The 24,735-nt window shown below is 35.8% G+C and overlaps 1 protein-coding gene across 1 annotated transcript in view; it reads right to left on the minus strand.

The window, feature by feature from the left end:
* MYO3B (myosin IIIB) overlaps nt 1-24,735 on the minus strand; it is a 178,516-nt gene that overhangs the window by 96,837 nt on the left and 56,944 nt on the right. Inside the window, exons 9-20 of the mRNA XM_056496889.1 lie at nt 15,962-16,117; nt 9,544-9,640; nt 8,546-8,662; nt 7,594-7,698; nt 5,040-5,123; nt 4,154-4,356; nt 3,687-3,785; nt 2,982-3,096; nt 2,486-2,612; nt 2,132-2,342; nt 896-1,043; nt 513-666 (exon numbers count right to left, since the gene is read on the minus strand). Coding sequence (XP_056352864.1) covers nt 513-666; nt 896-1,043; nt 2,132-2,342; nt 2,486-2,612; nt 2,982-3,096; nt 3,687-3,785; nt 4,154-4,356; nt 5,040-5,123; nt 7,594-7,698; nt 8,546-8,662; nt 9,544-9,640; nt 15,962-16,117 — 1,616 coding nt within the window. The remainder of the gene's footprint in view (nt 1-512; nt 667-895; nt 1,044-2,131; nt 2,343-2,485; nt 2,613-2,981; nt 3,097-3,686; nt 3,786-4,153; nt 4,357-5,039; nt 5,124-7,593; nt 7,699-8,545; nt 8,663-9,543; nt 9,641-15,961; nt 16,118-24,735) is intronic.

The raw sequence follows: 24,735 nt of genomic DNA on the forward strand, positions 1-24,735 counted from the left end.
CAAGGAAATATTAAGCCAGATGGCACACCAGAAATAACACACACTTCCTATTTATGATGAGATAATATAGAGTGAAGCAGTATTTTCTAATTGGATAAACATAAGCCTGGGAGCCCATGGTCTAAATTTTACTTTCATCACTATGCTTCTCACAGGGTGGTCCTAGATAGAAGAGCCTACTATGTATCAGCCTTCCTTTCAGTAAATAGGGAAAAATACTACTTGATGTACCCCTCATACACAGACAAGACACCAGATATTTCCTTGTTACGTTAGAAAAACAATAGACCCTTGCCACCTGATACTTAAGACAGCTTTTCCCATTTGAAAAGGATAGAAAACATGTAAGCAGAAAAAAATGATGAAGCACTATTAAAAATACACTTGGAATGTCAAATGAAATGACACAGCCTCAGGACAAATAGGGTAGGAAAACTTGAATAAAGATGACACTACACTTGTTACACATTTGTCATTTCCCAGACCTTTCCTGGAGTTTTACTTGCACATACCAACTAAAGTTAGGTCTGTTGCCTGAGGAAATCGACTTTCTTCATCTAGCAGAGACAGGAGACCCATGGGTTTCTGAAGGAACATATCTAGAAGTGGACGGTTGTCCTCATACTCCACTGTAGTGGCATCAATTCCCTCACTCTGATACTCCATCTACAAAAGTCACCAGCACAGTTTTACAAAACAGTAAAAGCAACATCATTAGGGCATTTATGATGCACAGCAATGTTCTGTAGGCCTCAACAACATTATTTACAAAACTTCAAAAGAAAGATGTCATTATCCCACATTTAAATCACATACTCATTTTATAAAGTGCTCCTGAATATGATTACGGTATAGGACGCTGGATTCAACTAGACCTCAACACAGTTAAATTTACCTGCTCCAGTGCAAAGATATGTTGATTGAAATAAAACTGGATCTGTTCATTAGCAATATTTATGCACAGCTGTTCAAAAGAATTTCTTGTGAAGTTCTCAAATCCAAATATGTCTAGTATCCCGACATTCATCCCACTTTCAGCATTGCTGCATGTGAAAATACAAACAAAATTCATTATGAGCAACACTAAGTTAAAATAAAAATAAACTTGGTAACTAAGATTGCATAACTCATTCAATATGCTGCAAAAATAAAGGAGGAAAAGTATGTCTGAACCTAAGATAACTTCTGCATTTCTTCAGCATCAGTAAGACTTTTGTTTTCCACTTACTTTTTGCAAATTTGCAAATATTTAATTTTGCAAATGAAGAAGACAGGAAAATCATAGGTACAAAGTAACAGACATTTAGCAGCCATATTGAAACAGGGGCTTTCAGTAGGCAGATCCCAAATAAAATCTACTGTCAGCTTCTCCAGGCAGAGAAAAGGTGTCAAGGTTTAATGGTACATTTTTGCTACACTCATTGAGAAGGGTAATTACCAAATCTGCTGCTGCTACAAGCTGGACTGTTAAAAGTCCATGTGCTAAGTACACTCAGTCACTACCAGAACTGAGGATATGCCTATTTGACATAGTGAAGTAGCAAGTAGAGATCTCAGATCAGAGGCATTTTCATATCACCTGAGAGGTTCCCTTGTTTCTAAAATCTCTACAGCTTCTTCAAAAGATCAAACCAGCCAGATCAGTGCCTGGCAATGAAATCATAAGGAGGTAGAATATAATGTTTCTGTAATTATAAAAAGTTAAAAAATAATCACATCTCAAGCAGCAGCACATTAACAATCTGAAATCTGCATTTATTACTTGCTTACAAAAGCAGGAGGACTATAAGAACTGTGAATTACTAAAGTTTTTCAGTGTACTTCAATTATTTATCAGCCTTTTGTACGATTTTCATGTTCACTACAAAGGAAGCATCTTTTTAAAAAATTGTACAGCACTTCAACCACCCCATTTTCCATTGACTTCAGTAGCTAAATTCTATTCAGCTCTTTGAAAATGATGGGCTTAATGTCCTGGAAACAGGATTCAGTATCACAGCATGAAAGCCATTTTGAAGCCTTAGCCAAAATAAACACAGCACTCTTTCAGCGAAATCAAAAATATACAAATGGATGAACCTATCAGACATATGCACAGTAAGTACACATGAGTCAGTGATGTGTAACTTGCCATATATTTTTATCTGGCTGAAGCAGCGTATTAATACGATTTACAATCCAGCTGAAGAGCCGGCCGTAAAGGGCTTTGGACATGGCATCCCGCACGTCCGCTGCTTTGTCCACTGTGTTCGTTCGGATAATGGTCTCCCCCCGCGTTACAACGCAGTGGGAGGTTAGGGCCTCTTGGAGTTCTTCTGACCCAATGCTTAGTAGTGCAGCAGCTAAAAGACAGTAGAAAAAGACATGCAACTGTGATTATGCAGTGGAAATCACCAGCATTGACCAACTGCTACCATGAGCTAGAGACTATCACAAATAGAGCCAAATTGCATATACAGAAATGACAATGTTAAAAAGCATATACCGTTATCTAAGGCTTCTGGGTTAGGAACCTCACTTTTATCTGTTTGGTGTTGTGAAGAAATAGCAGCAAACTCAATATTTCCAGTATTTAAGATTCCAGTCAGTATTCTGTACACTGAGTACACTTCCTGTGAAAGATGACAAGAAGCACTTTTAAGGAATTCAGTTAGATATACACATCATATTCAGGCTAGGAAAGAAGAACATGCACACTGGAATGGATATTAAAGCTTGTAGCTTTCTCTGAGACCGAGTTCTACAAGTTCAAGTAAGCTTCTATTTACACAAGAAACAGTGCAACAGAATTGCCTTAGTACTAACTGGGACCTCAGGCTGGTCTTGCCTTCTGAGTGGGAGGGTTATGCTTTCACAGTTGACTTCTGTCAACAGAGATTTTGTGGCTCACAAAATTTTATACATCCACAAAATCAAAGGGAAACACTGGAGGTAGTTTTCCTAAATAAGGTCAATAATGGTTTAGCAACTGAATCTCTTACCTCATCAGTAAATCCTATAATTCTAAAACAATGCTGAATTGCTTCAAATTGTCTTCCATAGGAATCTTTAGTAACAATATCATGCATTACTTTTCCAGTTTCATTATCAATATATCTAAACAGAGTGGGAAAAGAAAGCATCACACTACCACATAAGTCAATACAAGTTAAAGTGACTTAAATACAAATACCTCAGTAAGTGTAAAGAACATTTGTCTCAATAACTTTCAATTATACAGTTTGATGCTAATTCATAAGAAGCTCTTGTTTCTGTTGCATTAATATCTGCTTATTCTTCGTTAATGTCTGATAATGTTACCAATATTTCACAGACATCCCCTCAGCCAGTATAGATCAGACACACCCAAAGTACAAACACCAATTAAAAACCTCCAAAGCATATTCTGGGTTCTTCCTGAACCAGAAGCATTACGGTAAGAAATCATAAGGAGGCTTGTCTGCATTTGAAAGGATGACAAAATATGAGCTTGGTTCTTCCTCCTTCTGTTTTAATAGTTCAACTTCTCAAACAAATGCAAATAATTTAAGGTCTTAATGTCCATCTTCTTCTCACCTTGGGAGGATTAAAAAAGATGCTTAAGGAATGGAGAAGGATTAAGAGAGATTTTAAGGCATCATACTGAAAGCAAGTGCTGATCAATAGCTAATTACAATAAGCAGTTAAAACAAGTGAGTGATAGTTACCTAGGAGGTTTTTTATCAGGAAGTCTATATTCAGAAAGTTTCTTCTGATGATAAAGGCCAGCATAAATATAATAAAATATATGAAAATTTTTTTCTCCCCTGAAAAAAAGAAAAAGAGTATCCTTTTAAAGCACATGTGCTTATTCTTGTGGCATCTTGTACAATGAATTTAAAAGTAGTTCTTATAATGAGCTCACTGAAGCAAGGTAGCAAATCTCCCACTTGTTTTAATAGTGTGGGATCAGCAGCTGTGAAACACAGAAAACCCAGTGAACAACATTTCCCCAAAGAATTAAGTGGCTCTGGCTTCTACTCCAAAAGAACAGGACTAGTCTTGTTGTCATAGCGCTGTACAAAGGATTTTTTTTAGCAGAAGGCAGAAAAACATCTAAACCACAGAAGTTTTGATAATTAAATCAATCCAAACACTACATAAATGCCACAGGACAGACAATTAATATACCTACACAGCCTGTTTTACGACCCTTGATTTTTCAAGTAGATATTCAGAAATCTTTGCCCCCATTACAGCTCCTGTAGGTGTAAACATCATTTCCAGGTATTTTCCAAAGCGACTTGAGTTGTCATTGATGGCAGTGCAGGCATTTCCAAATGCTTCAACCAGAGGATTCACCTGAAGAATTTTCTCACGCAAAGCACGGTTATTTGCCTTGACAGAAGAGATACAAATCAGAATGATAATTAAAAGAATATAATGCTTACTCCCAATCCAATTCTTGCTCCAGAAGCTAAGAATCCTTTTCTCATGCTTGTATGGAATTAGGTACTGTGCTAACCTTTCTACTTACTCAACAAGTGGTCCAACAAACTGATAAGAAAATCTCCTACAGGTAGCAAAACACAGATTCTTCTTTCTCTGCAACTGTTCCACCTTTGACTTGTTTTATAATTAGTTAAGAGTACCAAAACCACAGTGGACTAAAGCTGTCTACTTAGGGTCAAGCTGACATGGTTAGTTTTCCTATTGTTTTGCGCTAATAGCATTACTCATAACATTTAAATGTGTAATAACTTCTAAGCTTAGAGACACAGTAATATTTTTTGTTCTTTATTGTATAAATAAACAATGTTATAGGTGATAAATACCGTACATAACTACAGGTAATGAACACTCAGAATCTGGCACCTTCTTTTTAAAAAATATTGACTGGCTGGTGTTAGTCATACTTTTGCATCTTAATTCAGTACTCTCATATGCATGATTACTGTGTCCCTAAATCAAGTGTGACAATTCACATGAACAGCTTTAAGTGTTAGAGATTAAATAAAGTGAACACTGGGGTAGGGCTGGGGGGATTTCTTAATAATTTTACATAATTGGCTAGGAAATACCTTTCCCAAGAAGGTCAAATGTTGGACGATCAGATGGGCACTTTCAGTCTTTCCAGCACCACTTTCCCCACTGATGATAATGCACTGAACACACAAAACAAAATATTTAAGTGCACAGTTCACCACGTGGTCGATTTCTGTTATTACTACTCCTACCTGTTATTTCATGTTTAGTCCAAAACTACTGAATATTTTAAGTGTCAACTCCCTTCCAAATGAAGGGATCAGCAAAGGCTCATTGTAGTAATTTATTCCCTGGTTACTAAAATGCATCTTTCAATGTGAAGCCAAGGTGCATGTGTGAAGCAGTGACTGAATTTTGAAGTGCTAGAACACATGAACAAGTGACCATGTGTGAGCTCATATGACTTCATATGAATTAACATGAATCACAGGGTACAGCTGTTTTTAACACACTGACCAAAAGTTTGCTCTCAAAATAATCTTAAATAATAGGTCCTGTGTTGAGAGGTTGTTCTGTAGGTGATGCTGATATTCAAGCTAGAACAGCAAACTAGCACCTAAACATTTCAGAAAAATGTGCATCTGGGTGATTCTGGGAGGACATCTCCACCTTCTTCCTGCATCAGCAGTCCTTAATACATGGTATTTTACAGGATCTTCAAAAGGCTTCCAGACTCAAGAGACTACCCAGAATGGTCTAAATCATTTTCACCTCTCTGCTGTTATGCTTCATGGGCAAAATGGAAGTTGAAAGCCAGTTCTTACCTGAACACTGAAGAATGCAGATAATAGAAAGTTTGAATTCTAACAGCATTTATTATTTACCCTTTTTTTCCATTTTTTCTACAGACCACCAGTATGGTACAGTATCAGCTGACATATAATTAAAATGTTAACACCGAGCAGTAGCACAGATCCACAGGTTTTTATGCAGACATCTGAAAACTAATTGCATGATACTGTGAATACATGGGATTATTGGCTGGGAAAAGATATAAGGTGCTAAAATACTTCATGCAATGCCCCTTACATAAAGAGCTGAGCTTTGTGAAAAGGCTTGAAAGATGCAGCAGTTATCTGGTGGTACCTTATGGTGCCTGACAGCCAGTGCAGGGACCAAATCCACATAATGTCAGCAATATGACATTTGCAGCTCATTCATTTGCTTCCTGTCAGTTATTTTTCCTTTTGGAAATAGGTACCACATCGATTACACTACCTAAATAAATTGCTTTTGTGTGGCTAGGGAAGACATGCACAACAGTTTACACAGTTAAGGCCCATGAGTCCTTGTAGAATTGGTCAGAACTTGACTATTGCTTCAGGAGAAATAGTAGGCTGAAGTTAACTTTCAAGCTTCACAAGTAAAAAAAAAAAAAAAAAAAAAAAAAAAAGGACAAAGTTCAATGGATAAAACAAACAGAATCAATACGTTTTCAGTCTGGCTACAGTGCTTATCTGTGCACCTTTATGTTAAGAACCAGCATTCTGCTGGCCAGGTAGCAAAGATAAACAAGCTCCTGTAATACTTTGCAAACAGAAAACAGGAAACTGATTTAGACCTGAATGAAGATTATTTCCAAAAGAGGTACAAAACATATAATATTAAAGATGCACAAAGTTAGCCTGACAAGCTGACGTAATGTTTTCCTTAGATAACAAATTCTCACATGAGTTACTCTACATGAATACCTGTTTTCTTTAATGCCTCCATCAAAGAAAACATAAGTCATTATAGAAATAACAACCATCTCCCAGGCCAATGTATTTTCACATCATCAGTAAAACTCCTGTTTCCTTCCTCTTCAATGCCCCTTATATTTGTCTTATTTTCTTGGCATTTTCTGATTTCAGGCTTTTTTTTTTTTCTCTGGTTTTGTGACTTTAAGAAAATGTTTTTTATTAATTATTGTAGGATGTGTAGGTTATAACCAGGAGGATTTTAAAAACAAAAATAATTATCAGACTTCAATATCCAGTATGCACTGCACATCAAATTAGAAAGAGTATGAAGTTGTAATCTTAAGAATGCAATAAAATCTTCTACAGCATGATATTTTATTCTCATTAAAATAATGGCTATGTAATTGGATTTGTGTCCTTATTACATTTATAATAAACCCATTCTTAATTTATTTTACTAAAAAATTCGATAATAGTTCCTTTTTTTTTTTTTTTTTTGTCTTTTTGCAAGAGAAAAGTGGTTCAAAATCTGTTAACTGCTATGGCATTGAGAACCTTCTATTTTACACAATTGTAAATTATTGAAATACCTAAGTCAATACAGGCCTAGAATCAGAGTGTGCAGCAATACTTTCTTGCTGAAGTCAACAGCCAGGACTTCATAGGTGTCCAGAAAACTATATTGGTCAGGTACCTCCATCATCTCATTTGACCTTTCATATCACTGTGTCCTCTTTAGAACTCCCAAATCGGACCAGATTTCTACTTTGGTTTTCCTGATTTAGGAATAAATGGCTTAAAGAAAAAGTTACCCAAAATACAACATAACAAAGCATTATTCACAGCCCTGTAGCACAGTGGTAGTATGATTAATATAAAACTTAAACCAAAATGAACAGATTCTTACCTGATCCTTGCTGAATGTAACCATGCTTTGGTAGGCAGCATCTGCAGAGGCAAATATGTGGGGGGGATTTGAAGAACGCTTCACACCATGGTAAAGCTTGGAGAACTAAATTTAAAGAAATATACACAGTTGTCAAAATACGAAACTCAGCTACATAATTTAGAACTGAAAAGCAGACATTGACTATCATCTGCCTGTTCAACAGAAAGAAGTTTCCTGTTATACCACAGAATTTCCACTGAATCACCTGGAACAGGAGGAGTAATTTTTGGTACCGCCCAATTTCCAGAACACAAATTACAACACCTAGAATGCACTCAGATGTTTCCCACACAAGACAATGAAGAGAATTGTATCACAAGGAAGAAAGTATCAAACAAAAGCCTTCAAAGAAGGAAATAAATTTATACAAAAGAAACTTATAGTGAATCTGAATTCTGGCCCCCCTATCTGAAGCCCTGATTCAGGCATCCACAGAGGCTAAGTTATTTCTAGCTCCACCTCTCTTCATATTTGTAGGGAATTAAACTGGCCTTTATGTTTACAGTATTTGATTGATTTGTTTTTTTTAAGCAAGAGCTGATGGCACAGGACATGTAATAACCCTCAGTCAGAGCAATTCTTCAGCAAGCAAAAACCTCAGCATGAAGAGGTTTATACAACCATCTTCTGTTTCCCAGAAGGAAGCCCTAAATGCTAGACAAGAGGCACAGCTGTGCCTGGGGTAATCTCTGTCCCTCTTGTGGAATTCATGCCTCCAAGAAGTGAATGAAATAAAATGAAAACAAATTTAACAAACAAACCAAAACAAAATAAATTCTTAGCCACACTGTTCTGTAAAAATAAAAGGCTGAGGTTTAGTCTGTGCTCCTAATTTCCAGCATTATTTTAGCTAGTGCTGTTAATATAAAATGTAAAGCAATGTCCATCTTCAGCTTGGAATCCCTCTTACCTGGGGAGAATAAATGCTGAGATTCTGGAAGGGGTTCAAGGCTATTAAAATGTCTCCAACGTAAGTATAAATCTGTAAGTCAGCATAACGTTTTTGCAGCTGTTGGATAATTGTATCCTGAGAAGATTACAGAAAGTTTGATAGTTATACACTATTTTCCCACTTCGGAATATTTTTGTAAATATACTGAGAACACTGTTTAAGAAATACTTATTGTGTTTCTAATTATATTTAAATGCCAGACCCACAAAATGTTTTTTAAAATTTTTAAAAATTCTTGCTAATGTCATAAAACAAGTTAAATGGCAACACCTAATAGCAAATTAGAATATGTTTTTAATATCAGGCTGAGAAGTAAATCTTCTGAAGAGGAAATGGTGGTACACATTATTGCTTCATTTCATAGTATCCATCCTTTAATCTATTTTTTTTTTTATTTGGCTATGAAACAAGGATAATAATTTTTCAAAGATTCAACGTTAAGTAGTGGTAAAAGACTGTTTAAACAGGACACTAGCACAATCTAGTATTATGTCTTTTTTTTGCTGGCTTGTAATTTAAGGATTATGAATACAAAAATTTACAGATACTCTGCCAATAGGTGATACAGTGAAATATGATAGTTTTATCACTCTTTATCCAGAAGTAGTAGATAATACATTATCCTAAATAAATAATTTTAGAAAAAAATAACTTAAATCTGGATTTTTATGACTAAACTTCACATTTTAGGAAACTCACAAAAATAATTTAAACTAGCATCATTCATAATTAATTTTTTCTACATAATAGTATTCACTGCTACTACTTTTATGCCACTATATAGTTTAATGAAGTGAGGGGTAGCACATCAGTCATGTGAGAATTCCTTTGCCTTGGTGAGACAAAAGACTGCAAGAAGGAAATATTTTCATTCTGCTTAGAGATACCTAAAAAGTAGAAATAGGCAAGAATGTGAGGTACAATTGTCAGAAGCTGCTATTCAGACATTACAGTACCTCATTGAGAACTTCTAGATTTACCAGATCGTCATCTAGAGAGTACTTGTCAGCTCTGTCCACATGGTAGGGTCTTCTAGTATGTATTCGTTCATTCCTGGAAGTTGTTAGTAGAGCACCAGTGTTATAAAAGTGTATTAGAGACAGCAAACATTAAGATGCAAAGGGAAGTCACGGGTGAATGTTTTGGTCATGCAGAAACACAGACATGCTCTCTGAAATGTGTAATTATGTTTGCAACATCCTTTTACAAAAGCAATAGATCAGCTTGCTGTCCAGTGGACTACCTGTTTGCTCTTTCACAATATATAACCCTATCTATTTATCAATGTTCAGCAAAGATTTACTTCTTACAGACTTACTACTCCTCATTCACTCTGTAAACTAAAAAAAATTCTTCCTCTTTCCCTTCCCTTCTTGCTTTAAGCTAATAAACTACCACTCAGTTTAATTAAATGCTACCCCCACGTGCCCAGTCACAGTACCATCATCTAAAGAAGTTATAAGAGGCAGTAAGTAGTATAAAATCCTACTGTTACCTTGATGTATGCCAAAGTGCCTCCTCAGATGACCCTAGATGTGGCCCAAAACAATGTTTTTGAACAACAGCTGCCATCAGACTCTAAACTGTATGGATGTTCAGTCAGCTTGTCTCCAGAGATTTAAGCCACACAACAAGCAGCAGAGACAAACTGTCACATAACCCCTTTATAATCAGATTATACTGAAGGAATCTTTGAAAATGCAGTGTATATGTTTTTAAACAACACATCATCAACACATCATGTTGAAAAGGGAACAAATTAAGAGGCTGTAACATGTCTTCCAGAGAGGGTGTGAAATATGAAGGCTGCAAGCGCAACTAGGCTTTTCTTTACAACAAATATAATCAAAGCATAGTAGAAGGACACCCACCGAGATACAGTCTGCATCCTGCTGAGTAACATTTAGCATTGATCCTCAGTGACAGTCCTTGACAGACTGCTTTTGCATTGGTTGTTGTGTAGAAAGTAAGAGTCACATGATCAAGCATCCCATAACAAGGCTAAATATTACAGCAAGCACTAACAGAATAGAACTGTAACTTGGTAGGAAACACTTGTTTATCTATAAAGTTCAAGGTTAATATGAAGATGTAGCAGGTTTCTTTAATCATATCTTCATATACTCTTGGAATCCTTTCTGAAAAATTAATATCAACGCATTTGCATTCCCCCCCCCTTTATGTACACTTCTATATTTCAAGCCAATCAGCTTTGATTCAGTAAACAGAGTGTTTTCACATCCAAGAGCTATTACATGATCAGAAGAATTATTGCAATGAAAGCCTCCAATAAAAAGGAAGAAGAGTGTTAGCCATGTATACAGCTTCCCTGACAATTGTGAATCACATTAAATGATCATATTTTTCTTATGTCTATTTTTACTCATTTTCCTTATTTCCTTCTGGCTACTCAATGAGTTCTAGAAAACTATTCTTTAATAGTTTATTTGAATTGCAACTAAATAAAACCATGCAAACTGTTTTGTCAGCTAGAAAATAAAACAGTGGGAAGACAGCAGATTTTGCTGACAGTCCCACTACATCTCCACAGATGGTAGTTTGCTTCATGTTGTACATATGATGCAATGAAAGAAGGATACAAGAAGACAAATAATGAAAGAAAGAATTTTCTATGAAAGAAAAATTGTTATAGTGGGCATTATTTCCTGTGGGCAGCATGGTGACCATTTGAATTTGTTCAAAATTCCATTCAATTAAATCTTCAATTTCCTGGTCTTCAATTAGGTATTAGGTTGTGGCTTCTTTTTGATCCTTTTTTTTTTTTTTTTTTTTTTTTTTTTTTTTTTTTTTTTTTTTTTTTTTTTTGAGGCACTATATGCAAAAACCTTACGCTTTGCTGACGAGCCAGATTCTCAAAGGAGTAAGAATGGATGATGTACTACCAGGGTTTTTAAGTGTTGTTTCCCTTTCACACAGAATTCAACCTCTTATTTTACTGCCAAGAAAATATACTTACTATAAAACTGTTAGAGATGGGAGCACACCTTGGTCTACAAATGAAGGAAATATTTTAACAGTTGCTTTACTGCATGAAGATGTAATTAGCTAACATGACTCATCTGTGAAGCTTTTTCTTCCTGGAGCAAAACATCGTAGCCACAATACTGAACTGCAACAAACTGCAGATACAGACACATCTACCAGAGGTGCAAGGAGGAGGGGGAAGAGGGCACATTCAAACCTAAGCATGTCTAATTGCAGAATGGCTTTGTAAACTAATCTGTTATCTGATTGTGTATTAAACTCCTGCTGTTTGTTCCCCTTAAGTGATAAAGGAATCAATTTTTTTTATTGGAAAGGGCTCCTTTTAAGCCTGTGTAAATAAATAAGGACACTTGTCTTAGTTAATATAAGTAAAACATATATACCTTTGTGCACATATTTACCAGCACTTAACTCATTTTCCTAAGTACATGATTAAGAAGAGGATATTAGGAGCATAACATCACATTAGCTTCAAATCTCCTGCTAGCCTCATCAGTTTTCTACTGACCCTATGTCCTCCAGTGTATTGACAGAGTGGGAAGGAAAAATACAATATTATCCTTTCATTACTTCCACAGTTTTACATCACAAATACAATCTGCTTTTAAAACATTTTAAAACATTCTTAAATTCAAAAATTCTTAAAAAGCAGAAACACTCTTAATTGGGGAAATAATTGTCAGTATATTTTTTGCATTAAAAAATAGAATTATCAGCCATTTTTTCAATTGCCCTTCCTTTCTGGCAGTTTATAAAAAGTACAAACTCTAAGCAAAAGGAAAACCAAAGATGTTATCTTACTTAAGTTTCCAGTAATTTTCTGAAGTAAGTTTCTAAATTTTCTTTCCCTGCAAGATGTAGTCTCTTCACAAAACAAAAGAACTGCCATAAAGGGTGCAAAAGGCCAGGTGCAAAAGGTACCTAACTTTATTATAGGATGGTTTGGGATAGAAGAGACCTGAAGAACACCATTAGATTGATTCCAAAAGTCTAGTGATGAGCACTGTCTGTTGAAAAAGGCTCTATGCTCTGAAGCACCCTCCTGTTACCATTTTATGAGGTAGGAATACCTGGAAGGGACAGTTTTCTTGGATTTTGTCGGACAAGAAAAACACGAAGTATTTCTCCCTTGAGAGAACCATTTCATGAAAAGGCAGGAAGCATTCATTTGTTCTACTGGTGGTAAAGATACAGTTTGAAAGAAAGCAACCAGTTATAGTAATAGAAGTGCACTGTAAATAGCTGTACACTCTTACATCCTGCTACCAAGGGATGGGGAAAGAAAAGCTAGATTGATCACACAGACTTCTAAATCAAAAAGTCATTTTGCTGCCAACCTGAGCAGCAAAGCAAAACAGACCAAGAATTTTTTGCCTTCGTTGGGAAGCTTCTTCTCTAATCTCTCTCTCCTTCACCCCTAACATCTTTAGGGTCTTCCAAGAGGCCTTTACTTTTGCTTCTTGGTGCAGTTAAGCATTTATGTTTACAGTTTGTTTGTTTGTTTCTTTCTAGAATTCACAAAGGCACAACAGGTTTCTGCATTTTTCTTTGCATTATTGCCAATTTAAAAATTAATTCCTGAGATTTACAAGAAAAATACTCAACACAATGAGAAAGAAAAAAGGGGAGAGTGTGATACTGCCACACAGAGATACACAGTCTATTTCCCACAGGTTGCAGAGACTTAATTTTGTTCCTTTACATCAAGGTTCAGCCTGAAGTAATCTGTTGAAGCAAGGTCATAATAGAGACACTAACACAGCCTTAATTACAATATAAATGCTACAGCTATATTTTACAACCTCCAGTAAAAACACATGCACTATACTCAGAACAGAATCACTTTTGGGGGCCAAAGTAGCTTTGAGATTAAAAAATATATCTATTAAAAGGGGGAGGAAAAGGAGTTGTAAACTCATTTGCCTAATATTCATATAAAAGAAGGATGGAAGAACTGCCTTAAATTACATTGTGTATAGCATCAGAGAACAATTTCTGGTTGTGTTTCCAGTTTCTGGAAATTTCCAGTCTGTGCTCTGAGAACATTTTCTCTTACTTATCTTTTAAGTGATTGATTTGTAGTGTTGCCGTACTGCTAAAATGGATGTCTATTTTTCTTTATTTCTGAACACCAGGAAATTAGTGTATATTTCATTGTGCCTGTCATGGGCATATCAATAAACAGAAAAGTATGCACTATATTCAATGTTGTAATAGACAGGTTTTACCAAACATGGATTTGAATTGGCCCTATTTTCTCTGAAGTGGTGACTATACATTCCAATGACTTCTACAGATCATTACAAACAAACGTCAGTAAATTTTTAGCAGTACCATCTGGTCATATGTTCTTCTGCATGTCAAATTTTGTATTTAAAATTATGTTGTAGATGCATTACAGAGGTTTTAAAGGCTTTTAATTGGTAACAATTTTTCTAGAGGGTACAATATCCCTATTACAGAGCCAAGTATTTTATTGTTATGAGGCTATGTCAATCCTCTGGGGAAAATTATAATTAGATGCTCTTGATGGTTGGTTCTTTTGTAATAATCTTATGTTTCTAGTCCAGTAGTAACTTTCTGGCCCACAGACTTAATATCTTGCAGAGATGTATTTTTGCTATCTAATTAAAGCTTGGACCAATTGGATCAAGTTTGAAATCTTTAGAATGTAATTCTGAACAATTTGTTATAGATTTCAGAGGTAAACAATAAGTAAATTTTTGTCCTCACTGAGCATGCTCTCAACCCTGATCACAAAGGGCTGGTGCTTCACAGAAGAAGTAAGGATACCACAGTATAGCGCTAAAGCAATCAGAAAGATTTTTGTTTGAAATAAAATATTTAAGCTGGGTTAGGTAGTAACAAGACAGACAAGGAGTTAAAACTCCCTTAGATGAGCACTGATTCATACTAGGGTGCTGGGAAGCAAAATCCTCCTTACAGTCCAGTCATGTCTAAGGTGCTGAAGCTTGTCTGTCACAGCACACCCAGCTAATACATGAAAAGGCTTGAGAAAAGAAATGCTGTCGTGGTCTTGGTTCTTTGTCACTCCACATTATGGAGCTCAATCCCAGAAGAATGTATCGGAATACCATGAAAAATCCATTTCAGAGCTCCTCTTAGCACAAGGATCATTTCACTCTGTCTATATGTGCAATCAGGTCAACAGCTGGAAAAATTCTTACACCTCTTAGGCCAGCTATGCCATAGCTGTAGACAATGTGATCTGTGAGGTGCTATATGGGAAAGGAATATTAGGAAACTAGATAAAGCAGTAACTTCTACTATAATGCTGGCATAACTCCCACCCACAGCAAGCATTTCCAGGTATGTTTTCCCAGAAAACAAAGAAAACAAGAACAAATATACACACCCCACAAAAACAAACAAACAAAACCCACTCACAGAAGTCAGCTTCACCTTGAAATTCTACTTAACAATTATTCCTTTATTTTAACTTGCACACTTTTGTTTGGGCCTTTAGCAATTAAGCCACAGAGTTTTATGGCATGCAAGCATATATATGTTTATGAGTTATGAATCATAACACATCATTTACTTCATCAACATTAGTAGGTGATTATTTATAATAATGGGCAAGAGCTTATCTAACTCTAGAATTTCATATTACAGAATGATTGCTGAGCTTGGGACAGTGTATTCATTTGCATTTAATTCTCTTTTGAAACAGTGAAATTCTGCCACCCTCTGGACAACAACTAAACTAAGACATATTTACAATCAGCCTCAAAAGATGCCACTTCTGCTGATAAACATGCATTGCTTTTAAGTACATTTTAAAATGAACTACTGGGTTGAATGAAAAAATAGAAGTTATTATTAAACCACAGGCAAAACAACTACTTTCAGTACTGAACAGCCTTCTTACTAATAGGATTTAATCAAACAGCAGCCTTCAAAATTTTCTGTTCTTAACTTTATCTAGTAGTCACTTGAATGCTCATAGTTATATTTTTATAGATCTGTAACCAAAGTATGATGTTATGTTTCATGCCAACATTTATCTCCACAAATCAGAACATTCTGGAATTATCAACATCTTTCTGACTGAGTCAAATGAGAACAAGCATAGAACAGAGTTCAGTGGGAGAAAGAAAGGCAAAGAAGGTTGCATTATGGCTGATCAAACTAGCTTTAAAAAGTACCAAAGGGAAAACATGACTCTGACATTTATTCACATGGCAAGCAGCACTTATTGCTAATAATATTGTCAGTCAACACATTAATATGATCATTTGAAACAGTAAAAGTCACATTCAAAGTTTCAATTTGTGTTTCCAGTGTAAGTGTAGGGAAGAAGGGCTGTAGCATAGAGGTTGCTACATACAGTACCTTGTACAGTACCTTGTTTTGGCTATGGAGCCTAGCTGCTGCTGTTCTTGAATGAGCTCAGCCAGCTGTTTTTGCAAAGACATGTCTTTACCATGTACTTGCTTAATAAACGGATGCTCCAAAAGATGAGTGACTGAAGGACGCTTTTCAAAATCTTTGATTAGACACCTGTGACAGAGAAATAGGGATCTCAGATGATGTTCCATCACTACAGTATGAATGCAGTCAGCTTACTGTGTGGCTGTTACTCTGAGTACACAAATCTGAGCTCCTCAATATGTAACAAGACTCTTCCATGCTGCAATAAATCCAGCAAAAAATATTTAGCTAAGTGAATACACTCTACAAGTATATTAGTATAAAGGCTACAAATTCAAGTTTTTAATCTCTCTTTTTAACTGTAACTAGATAAAAGGGTAAAATGACATTGTATCCTGTAAGAGCTGTACAGTTACTATACATAAAAGTTAAGATGAAGAGACAATACTTCACTCACTTTAATTTTCTATCTATTCTCCAATGAGAATTTGACTACAAACTGTAGGATATAGCCTATTGAAAATCATGTGGTACAGCACTAATCAGAACAATTTGATACAGAAATAAACTTTGTTTTTAAAGTGAATGTTATGGGTAGATATTCTTTATCCCAATGATGAGTGTTCACATGAGAATTACTGAAAATTCTGCAAACCTGCATAATTCAGTCTGAAAGAGAAAGGAATCAGTCAGAATTAAATGTTAGCCAGGGTACCAAGGTTCTTTCCCTGATAGCAACAGGTAACTAGTAATGAGTAAAGAAATACGTCCTATTAAATCAGCATAAAATAAAGTACCATGCTAATTTATATAACTGAGATTTAAGTTTCAATAAGCCATCACTCAAGTTGAATTATTTTCTGCATAATAAGCTGAAATAATACTATTCAAACAGAAGAATGATCCACTACGATAAGACTACTTTCAAGTATCCTCTAATTAATAATATTAAATAATTCTAATAATCTTGCTGAAACAATAGATATTGACATTATTTGAGAATGTGAAAAAGAAGTGCTGCAATTCAGTATAGACCTCCCTTCTGGTATCTAAAATTTTATCAAATTATAGCTCAAGATAAATTTACTTGATGAGAAGCATTCATATTACATACTTCACAGTTTCCTTTCATATTTGCTGAATAAGTAACCAATGTACTTCCCTTGAAGGGTCAAACATCACAAATAAATACTATTATTTTAGCCAAAAGCTCAATGGAACTTTAATACCTTTTAGAATTTATATTCCAGTAATAAAAGCAACAATGTACAAAATTTAAACTACATTATAAAAAATCATACACATTAATTGATTTCAAATACTACCAAACACATTAGCAAGTTATTAAAGTTTAGCCTCACCTCAAAGACTTTATTGAAGACTAAAGTCTGGTTTTAAAGTGATCCTGAAATTTCTTTGAACATAACTTTAATACTTTAGGTTCCCGAAAGCCATTTTGCTATCCTCTTCTGTACATCGAGTCCAGAAAATGAAGTCAGTAAAATGCATTACCAGTTTTGGAAATATTTTCTATAGGCTAGAACTGTAGTCTCCTGATAGAAACACTAAAGCAACACAAGCTGCTCTATCTCCATCCTTCTGAGCACAACACTATAAATACCAGTCCTTCCCTCCATGAAAAGATCCATCATTAGCCTTGAACAGGTTCTGACAATCTCCCCTACCCCTTTTCTTTTTTGTAATCTGGGAGTTTTAAAAGTCAATACACCCACACAGACAATATGGTCCATGTCAATTCCGTTTAAATTCATGTCTCCTGAGAAAAAGGAAAAAAGCATTTGAAAAGAAAGACAACATTAATCAGGAAGACAGAGGAAAAGAGAACAAAACAAGTGCTGTACATTATACAAATTCACAGATTGATGGCAAGTATCTGAAGTGGAGATTTCAGTCTGAAAAGCTCATGCACTCAGGACTTTTACCATTCTATCAATAATTCCAACTTCACAGTATTTATATTTTATTGTTAATATATAAATGTTCTAAAATTTGATTTCATCGGGAGTTTTTCAGTACTGTAACTGAATCCAAGTGAATCTATGTCATAGATAGATGATAGATGTCATAGGATCATAGATAGTTTGTGCTGTAAGGAAACTTTCAAGGTCATCTAGTCCAAACTCCTGCAGTACACAGGGACACCAACTATATCAAGTTAGTAAGAATCCTGTTCAACTTGGCCCTGACTGTTTCCAGGGATGGGGCATCTACCACCCTCTGCCAGTGTTTCACCTTAACATAAAAAACATCCTTCTGATATCTAGTCTGAATCGGCTCTTTTTGTTTAAAACCATTATCTCTTGTTTCATCACAAAAGGCACTTGCTTTTCAGATAATAACATTAGCGTTTAAATGGATTGTCCTAAAAAAGTTCACAGCTCCAGACAGGATATCTTGTGTTGATCAAAAGTGTGAAGAACATGCAAACGTTTGACTTTGGTGGCACGAAGTGATTCATAGGAATTCTCTGAGCTCTGAACAATGCACCCACAGATACACTCTACAGACAGGATACAGAAGTTGCATGAGAGCTTTTCTATATACATGGCCTCTAGGTGAACATCCAAATGTCCAGGATACGGCACTCATTGTGGAAGCTCAATAAGAAGAGACATTTTGGAGAAGAAAATTCTTAGCTTCTCTCTTGCATGCCTGAAATGTGAGCTTTTAAGGTCTGGCTATGTTTTAATAAGCACAGGTAAGTTCTGTAAAGGAGGTGATTTTGGAGATCTTTAGAGATTCTTTGATTCTGTTGCAAAATCCCACCAATCCCCCACTGACTATTCACTTTGTGTACACACTTCACTTTTGCAACAATCTATGTTCATCTATTGTTTCATCTAAATGCAGCCCTCATTCTCTGGTAACAGGATATTTCTGCAGTCTGTGTTCATGTAGGATTTCACCCAAAACACACCCAAAACTTTGTTAAATCGCAGGATGACTAAGTTAATGACACAAAACACATCAACAAGATTTTGTGAACAAACTCTGTTCCAAGCTCATACCGAGCACACCTCCTATTGTGCCAAGTTTGTGCCTGCATCGGAAGAACAGTCTCTCTCAGATGGTTAACAAGATGATGCAATAAAGCAGAGAGCTAGTAACTAACAGCTATGCAAAGGTGAGGGAGAGCTGCTTAAATCCATGTCTGTAACTTCATGTGTGAGTACTTCAGGGATAAGACTGACAGGATAATGAACATTTCCACTGGAGTCAGTTTAAGACATCAAGTCAAATGGCAAGTTCCTATCACTTTAAAAACACAGCAGCAGAAAGACCAGGTAGGCCATAGGGAACTGATGTGTGTAAAGCACACACTCTCTTCTGCCTCTAAACAGCAGAAGTTTTGACACAGTCACTTCAAGAAATTAGACCTTTCTATGTTTCAGAGGCAGTAAACTGCTTGCAGCTTAGTCACTGTAAGTACTGAGGGCTCAGTCTACTCAAATATTCAGTGCCAATTCGATATCTCACCAGGCATGCTGTGATGGAATGTATGATGGAAAGCTGTCCTGTGACACTGAAAACATAGCCCTTATGTTTCTTAGTGCATATTCCTTTGTCTTTATTCCTCTCTATGTAGAAAAGGCCTATTAATATTCTGCTTCTACACACTGTCAGTCCAACTGTGGTGTTTTTAGTGCAACATGAATGCCTGCTGCTGCTGTTCTTAGTCAACATCATCTGTAAAATAAAAATTCTTGGGCCACCACCTAAGTGCAAATGAAAAATGATGCATCAGACTACTGGTGTCACCACAGGTGTTCAATAAAGTGTCATTGACATCCTACTGGAAGCAGTATTGGCACTATAACGTTCTTCAGGAAAAAAAAAAAAAAAAAAATAGAATATCAGCTCTTACAATGCTAAAGCCTGCAAAAAGGTGAGAATTATCACAAAGTTTTCTACTGATCTGCAATCTGACATAGAACTATAATGTATGGAAAAGTTAATTATATGAGTGTCTGAATTAAAAGTTGCCAGTTAATTAGATGTATCTAATGTATGCCAGAAAAAAAGAAATAATAAAAGAAGTAATAAACAAAAATTCAGTAATGTTAACATTTGAAAGAATACAGTAACAAAACAGTTTTACAATTTCACTTATCACAAAATATTCTGAAATCAGTGTGTGCATTGTACAAGCGAAAAACAACACTAAAAAGCCCTGGTAATGAAGGATTTGTTTCTGAGGAAAAAAGAAAACTAAAATATCTTCAGCTTCTCATCTGAGCATTCATTTAAGACCAGTTTGAACAGTTAGCTCAGGCACCGTCAAACATCAACCATACCCCAATTATTCATAAAACCAGTAAATGTGCTGCACCTGCAAATTCAGCCAAATTGTTTGGCTCATGGAAATAAAAAAAATAAATAAATAAATAAATAAATAAAAAGGTACTGCATTAGTTTAAACTGAGCAAAATTGACCAGCAAATCTACTACAAGATGGGTTTCAAATAAGGTATGATGAAAGCAACACATTTAGTTGCTATTTTTTGGATCTAAAATAATAAAAGGCTAAGTATGTAGAGACTGAAAAAGAAATAAAACCAGTATGTTTGCCTTGACGAAAGTCAATCCATTACCTAATTGAAAATTCTAGTATCTTCCATCATGCTTTCTTAGCTGAAAATTAATTCTCAGAATTCATTAGCGTCACTACATTAAACATAGGTTGCAGCCATTTGCTGCAATCTCACAGCCAGGCTCCTAAGCACCATTTCCATTCTGCCACAATTACAAGCAAAGATGAAGCATTTATTAGCAGAGGATAAGAGCAGCCTCCCATCCACACAGGCCCATCTGAGACAGCCTCTAAAAATTCACTGGCTGCTTGCACTCGGATGATAACATTGTTGGAATTGCTGGGTCTGACAGTGTAAACAGCCATTTCGCAAGTAGCGAATCAGATGGCTGAAAAGGAGAGATATTTATCAGCATTCATGAGCTAATATTTACTAATGAATAAATGGAAAGAAATAGATTTCATAAGAACTGCTGTGGTGGTCTAAGTTTAGAAATAGAAAAATAATTACTAACGTCACTCACTATTGCAGCCAAACCTAAGTGGAGCAGCAGCAGTTCTTTCTTTCAGAAATTCTCTTTGATTAGATCTATTAGGATCTATTTGACCCCAAGTACTTTCTTTAAAAAGAAAGAAATCAAGCAGCTGCAACTCTCATAGCTTGGTTACATTATGATTTATCGCCAGTATTTTGTTTTTTTTTTTCAATTATTACATTTGTAAATGCTACATTTTCTGGTGATTTCTTATCTGCTAGAAGTATATTGCTGGAACTCATTTTGTCTCATAACTCAAATATCCAACCAGACATCAAGCAAGTATTTAATATCTACATGCACAGAAGATACATAGGTTAATATTTGGAAGAAATTATGACTGTATGTTAGACTCTATTAGAGCTGGGGAATCCACACAACAGCCTCTGGGTGACAGTGATATAAAGTCTCTGTGCTGCCCAACTGTTACCTAAAATCCTCATTGCCACTCCTCTCGTCCCTATCTACCTGCCACTCCCTGCCTCATCCGGGTTCTTTCCCCATCACCTGCTCCTCCCACAGCTCTAGACCATTCTCTCCCCTGCCCTCCACGTATTCACTCCGTGCACAAGTATCTGCTGTCTAGCAGTGAGGAATTTTTCCAGGACTCTGCTATTAGGATAAAAGAGCTTTTCAGGGTCTTCAACCAGACTCCAGGTCATCCTGAGGTGCTAAGATCCTCTCCTCCCAGGCCCAGAAAAGAGTTACCAGACTGCCCCCAAAGACAGAGATGCTTTAGAGTGGCTCAGCTGAGGTTCTAGAGTGGAAATTTCCAAGAGGGAGAAGAGAAAGAGTAAGGTCATATCCTCTTGAAAGGAGGGAGCATTCTCTCCTAAGCAGGAAGAAAGAGGTCTCCAGGTTCTGAGGCTTTATTTTACTCCACATACTTACCTGATTACTTACATCACAAGGCTGCTTCATGATGCAAGATTAATGAAATCAAGACCATGACCTCAAATGGGTTGATTCCCCTGCTTAGAGAAATGGAAGGACAGACACTGACAAGCAGGATCATGTAGGTCAGAAACCTTCCTGTTAAGGAAGGGAAAAAAACAACCTCTGAGATTTTTTTAGCTGGTTAAAATGCTCAGTAACTGAGTGCTCCTTCTACCCCTGTACCACATGTAGCTGTGGCAGGCACTGCTCAGTCACGTGCAGCCAAGACATGAAGACATTTCATGAACTACATTTCTAATGAGATGCAGGAATGCGCCTGCTTCTCTGACACTTCCCTGCTTTCTACTTGCAGGCCTGCCCAACCCCCACTGCTGCAGGTCACTAATTTGCAAAAGTGAACTAAAAAACTGTGACAGCTTTGCCAACGGCATTTCTGGTTTTGGTCCTAATTCAGCAGGACTCAAAGGATAGAAATAACCTTATCTTCAGCACTATATATAGCTGTCCCTTTGGAAAAAGCAAATGCTGGGCACTACGGATATGTGTGTAGGTTAAATAGGTCTCCTGTCTTGCACAGCATCCCATGATAAATAATAAGGATTTAACTGTTCATTCTGCTACAATCAGATATCAGGATGAAAGACTGCATTTATGACAAAGAACTCACATGCATGGTATAAATTCTGATGGTCAGAACACATTTATAACATTATTGATCTGCCTTTTGGTAACAAATGCTGTAAATTACTAATCCTCCCTAAGAATGAGACAAATAGTCAAATGCTGAAATGTCACCATCACCTGTTTTCTTAATAAATCTTCTTCTGGTTTAATGTTCAACATCAAGCACCATATAGTTTAATTTAGAGTATTTGGAATATAACAAAGATTCTATTGCACTGAAATTGTAAAATTAGGTGTAGTAAATACTTTTATCTCTTCTAAATCTTCAAAACTTACAACAGGTTTCCGAGCCTTATTTGGGCTGAGTAAGCATTACAATTTATTTTGACTCATATACATGATTTAGAGAACGAACTACAGAAACTCTGAGGAGTGGCACCTCTTGCAGCTCTTTAGCACAGGTCTGAGAGTTGCTCATGTTGAAATCTTTGAAATTTTACCACTGACAACAGAAATGCAATCAGAACAACTCTAGGGAGCATCTGAAAACCACCAAATACATATATTAATTGCACGATGAAATTGAATAGCCTTTCACCAGGAATTCATCTGCTCTGTTTCTTTGGTCTTTCTGGAAGGTCCAGAAAAACAAAAACCCTTCAGAACCTTGTACATCTCAAGCCTTTTATTAGAAACAGTATGCTTTACATGTGTACCGGATTTCTCCCTTAGGTACCTCTCCCAGTTTGACACTATAGCATGCAGCTGATTTGAGGCAGGATTTTTACTACAATTACTCATTAGAAAGTTGAAGATAACTGTATTCATTATATATGTCCATTCCTCTGTATAAATACATATGTTTCATGCAAAGTTCAAAAGTGGTAGAGATCTTTTGCCAGGTACTATAATCTAGTATTTCAAGGTCATCTGTAGACAGATTCTGAGAATCTATATCAATGAATGAAATGTAAAAATGTACAGATTTGGTGATAACCTCACGCATTGCAATCTGTATCTTTCTGACATTTGCAAACCTCGGCCTTTCCAGACCCTGTGAAGTTAATAAGTTATGTCAAATGCATATCATGTTCTCAGTGAAAGAAATGGTAAAATGTTCTTTATGTAACATGAACAGAATGTCACTAAACAATTGCTTAGATTGTGAAAAAATTTAATCTGCACTCAGAGAACTTAAATATAAATGGACCACTTAAAACCTATATAATCTAGATGATCTATTAACGAATAACTCTGAATGTAGACTCATCAATATGAAATTCAGCTTGCTAAGCCATGTTTAAATAGAGTACAATAAAGTGAGTTTATCAGGACAAAAAATTATCTTTGTACTCTATTTGCAATGTCATTGCTAAAAGTTACATTCTGATGATAAATGTGACCATAAATCCTGAAGTTCACATTTTGACTTTATTACTTCCTGAATTTCTTAATTCTTTAATTCCCTCCAGCTCAAGAATGACTAATTAATTCAAAGAACCATAATAGTTAATCTAACCAATTTTATTTTATTTAACCAATGATTATTGGTTAAATAAATTTTAAAAGAGAATGTCTGTCTCTGGAGATACCACTACTAATTTTAATTGAAATTACCATTTTGTGATGTAATGTAAATAAAAGTTTTGCATTCTCCTGCTACAAGAATATATTAACTCTCCCATTTATCCCTTGAGATCAGTCAAGCTGTAAAGTGCCAAGAAAATTATTTGCCACTGCTGTGGTAGTTTACATGGTCTTACAGAAATGGCAAAAATTCTATTGATATGTAGATAAAATAAAGATAATTAATTATTTCTCACATTATGAATGGAGAGCCAAATTTTTCATACACAATCACAGTAGTACAGATAAATACACACACATAGAACTTTATTGATCTAATGTCAAGAGAGTATATATGTGCTGCCTGTATCTTAGTAGATACCAAATACAAAATTAGGGTGTTTCCAGAGATGAGAGCTGAAATTGTATCTTCTCTGTATTTTTTAAAAACAAAATATCTAACTCAGATTTACTATCTTCATTGTAAAATTTCTTATGAGAAAAACACATTACAGTCTACATCTCAACTCAAGGCCAACAGAGCTGGGAATAGAAACAGATTCACCAAGCTA

The sequence above is a fragment of the Oenanthe melanoleuca genome, chromosome 7 (assembly GCF_029582105.1).
Source record: "Oenanthe melanoleuca isolate GR-GAL-2019-014 chromosome 7, OMel1.0, whole genome shotgun sequence".
NCBI classification, from domain to species: domain Eukaryota; kingdom Metazoa; phylum Chordata; class Aves; order Passeriformes; family Muscicapidae; genus Oenanthe; species Oenanthe melanoleuca.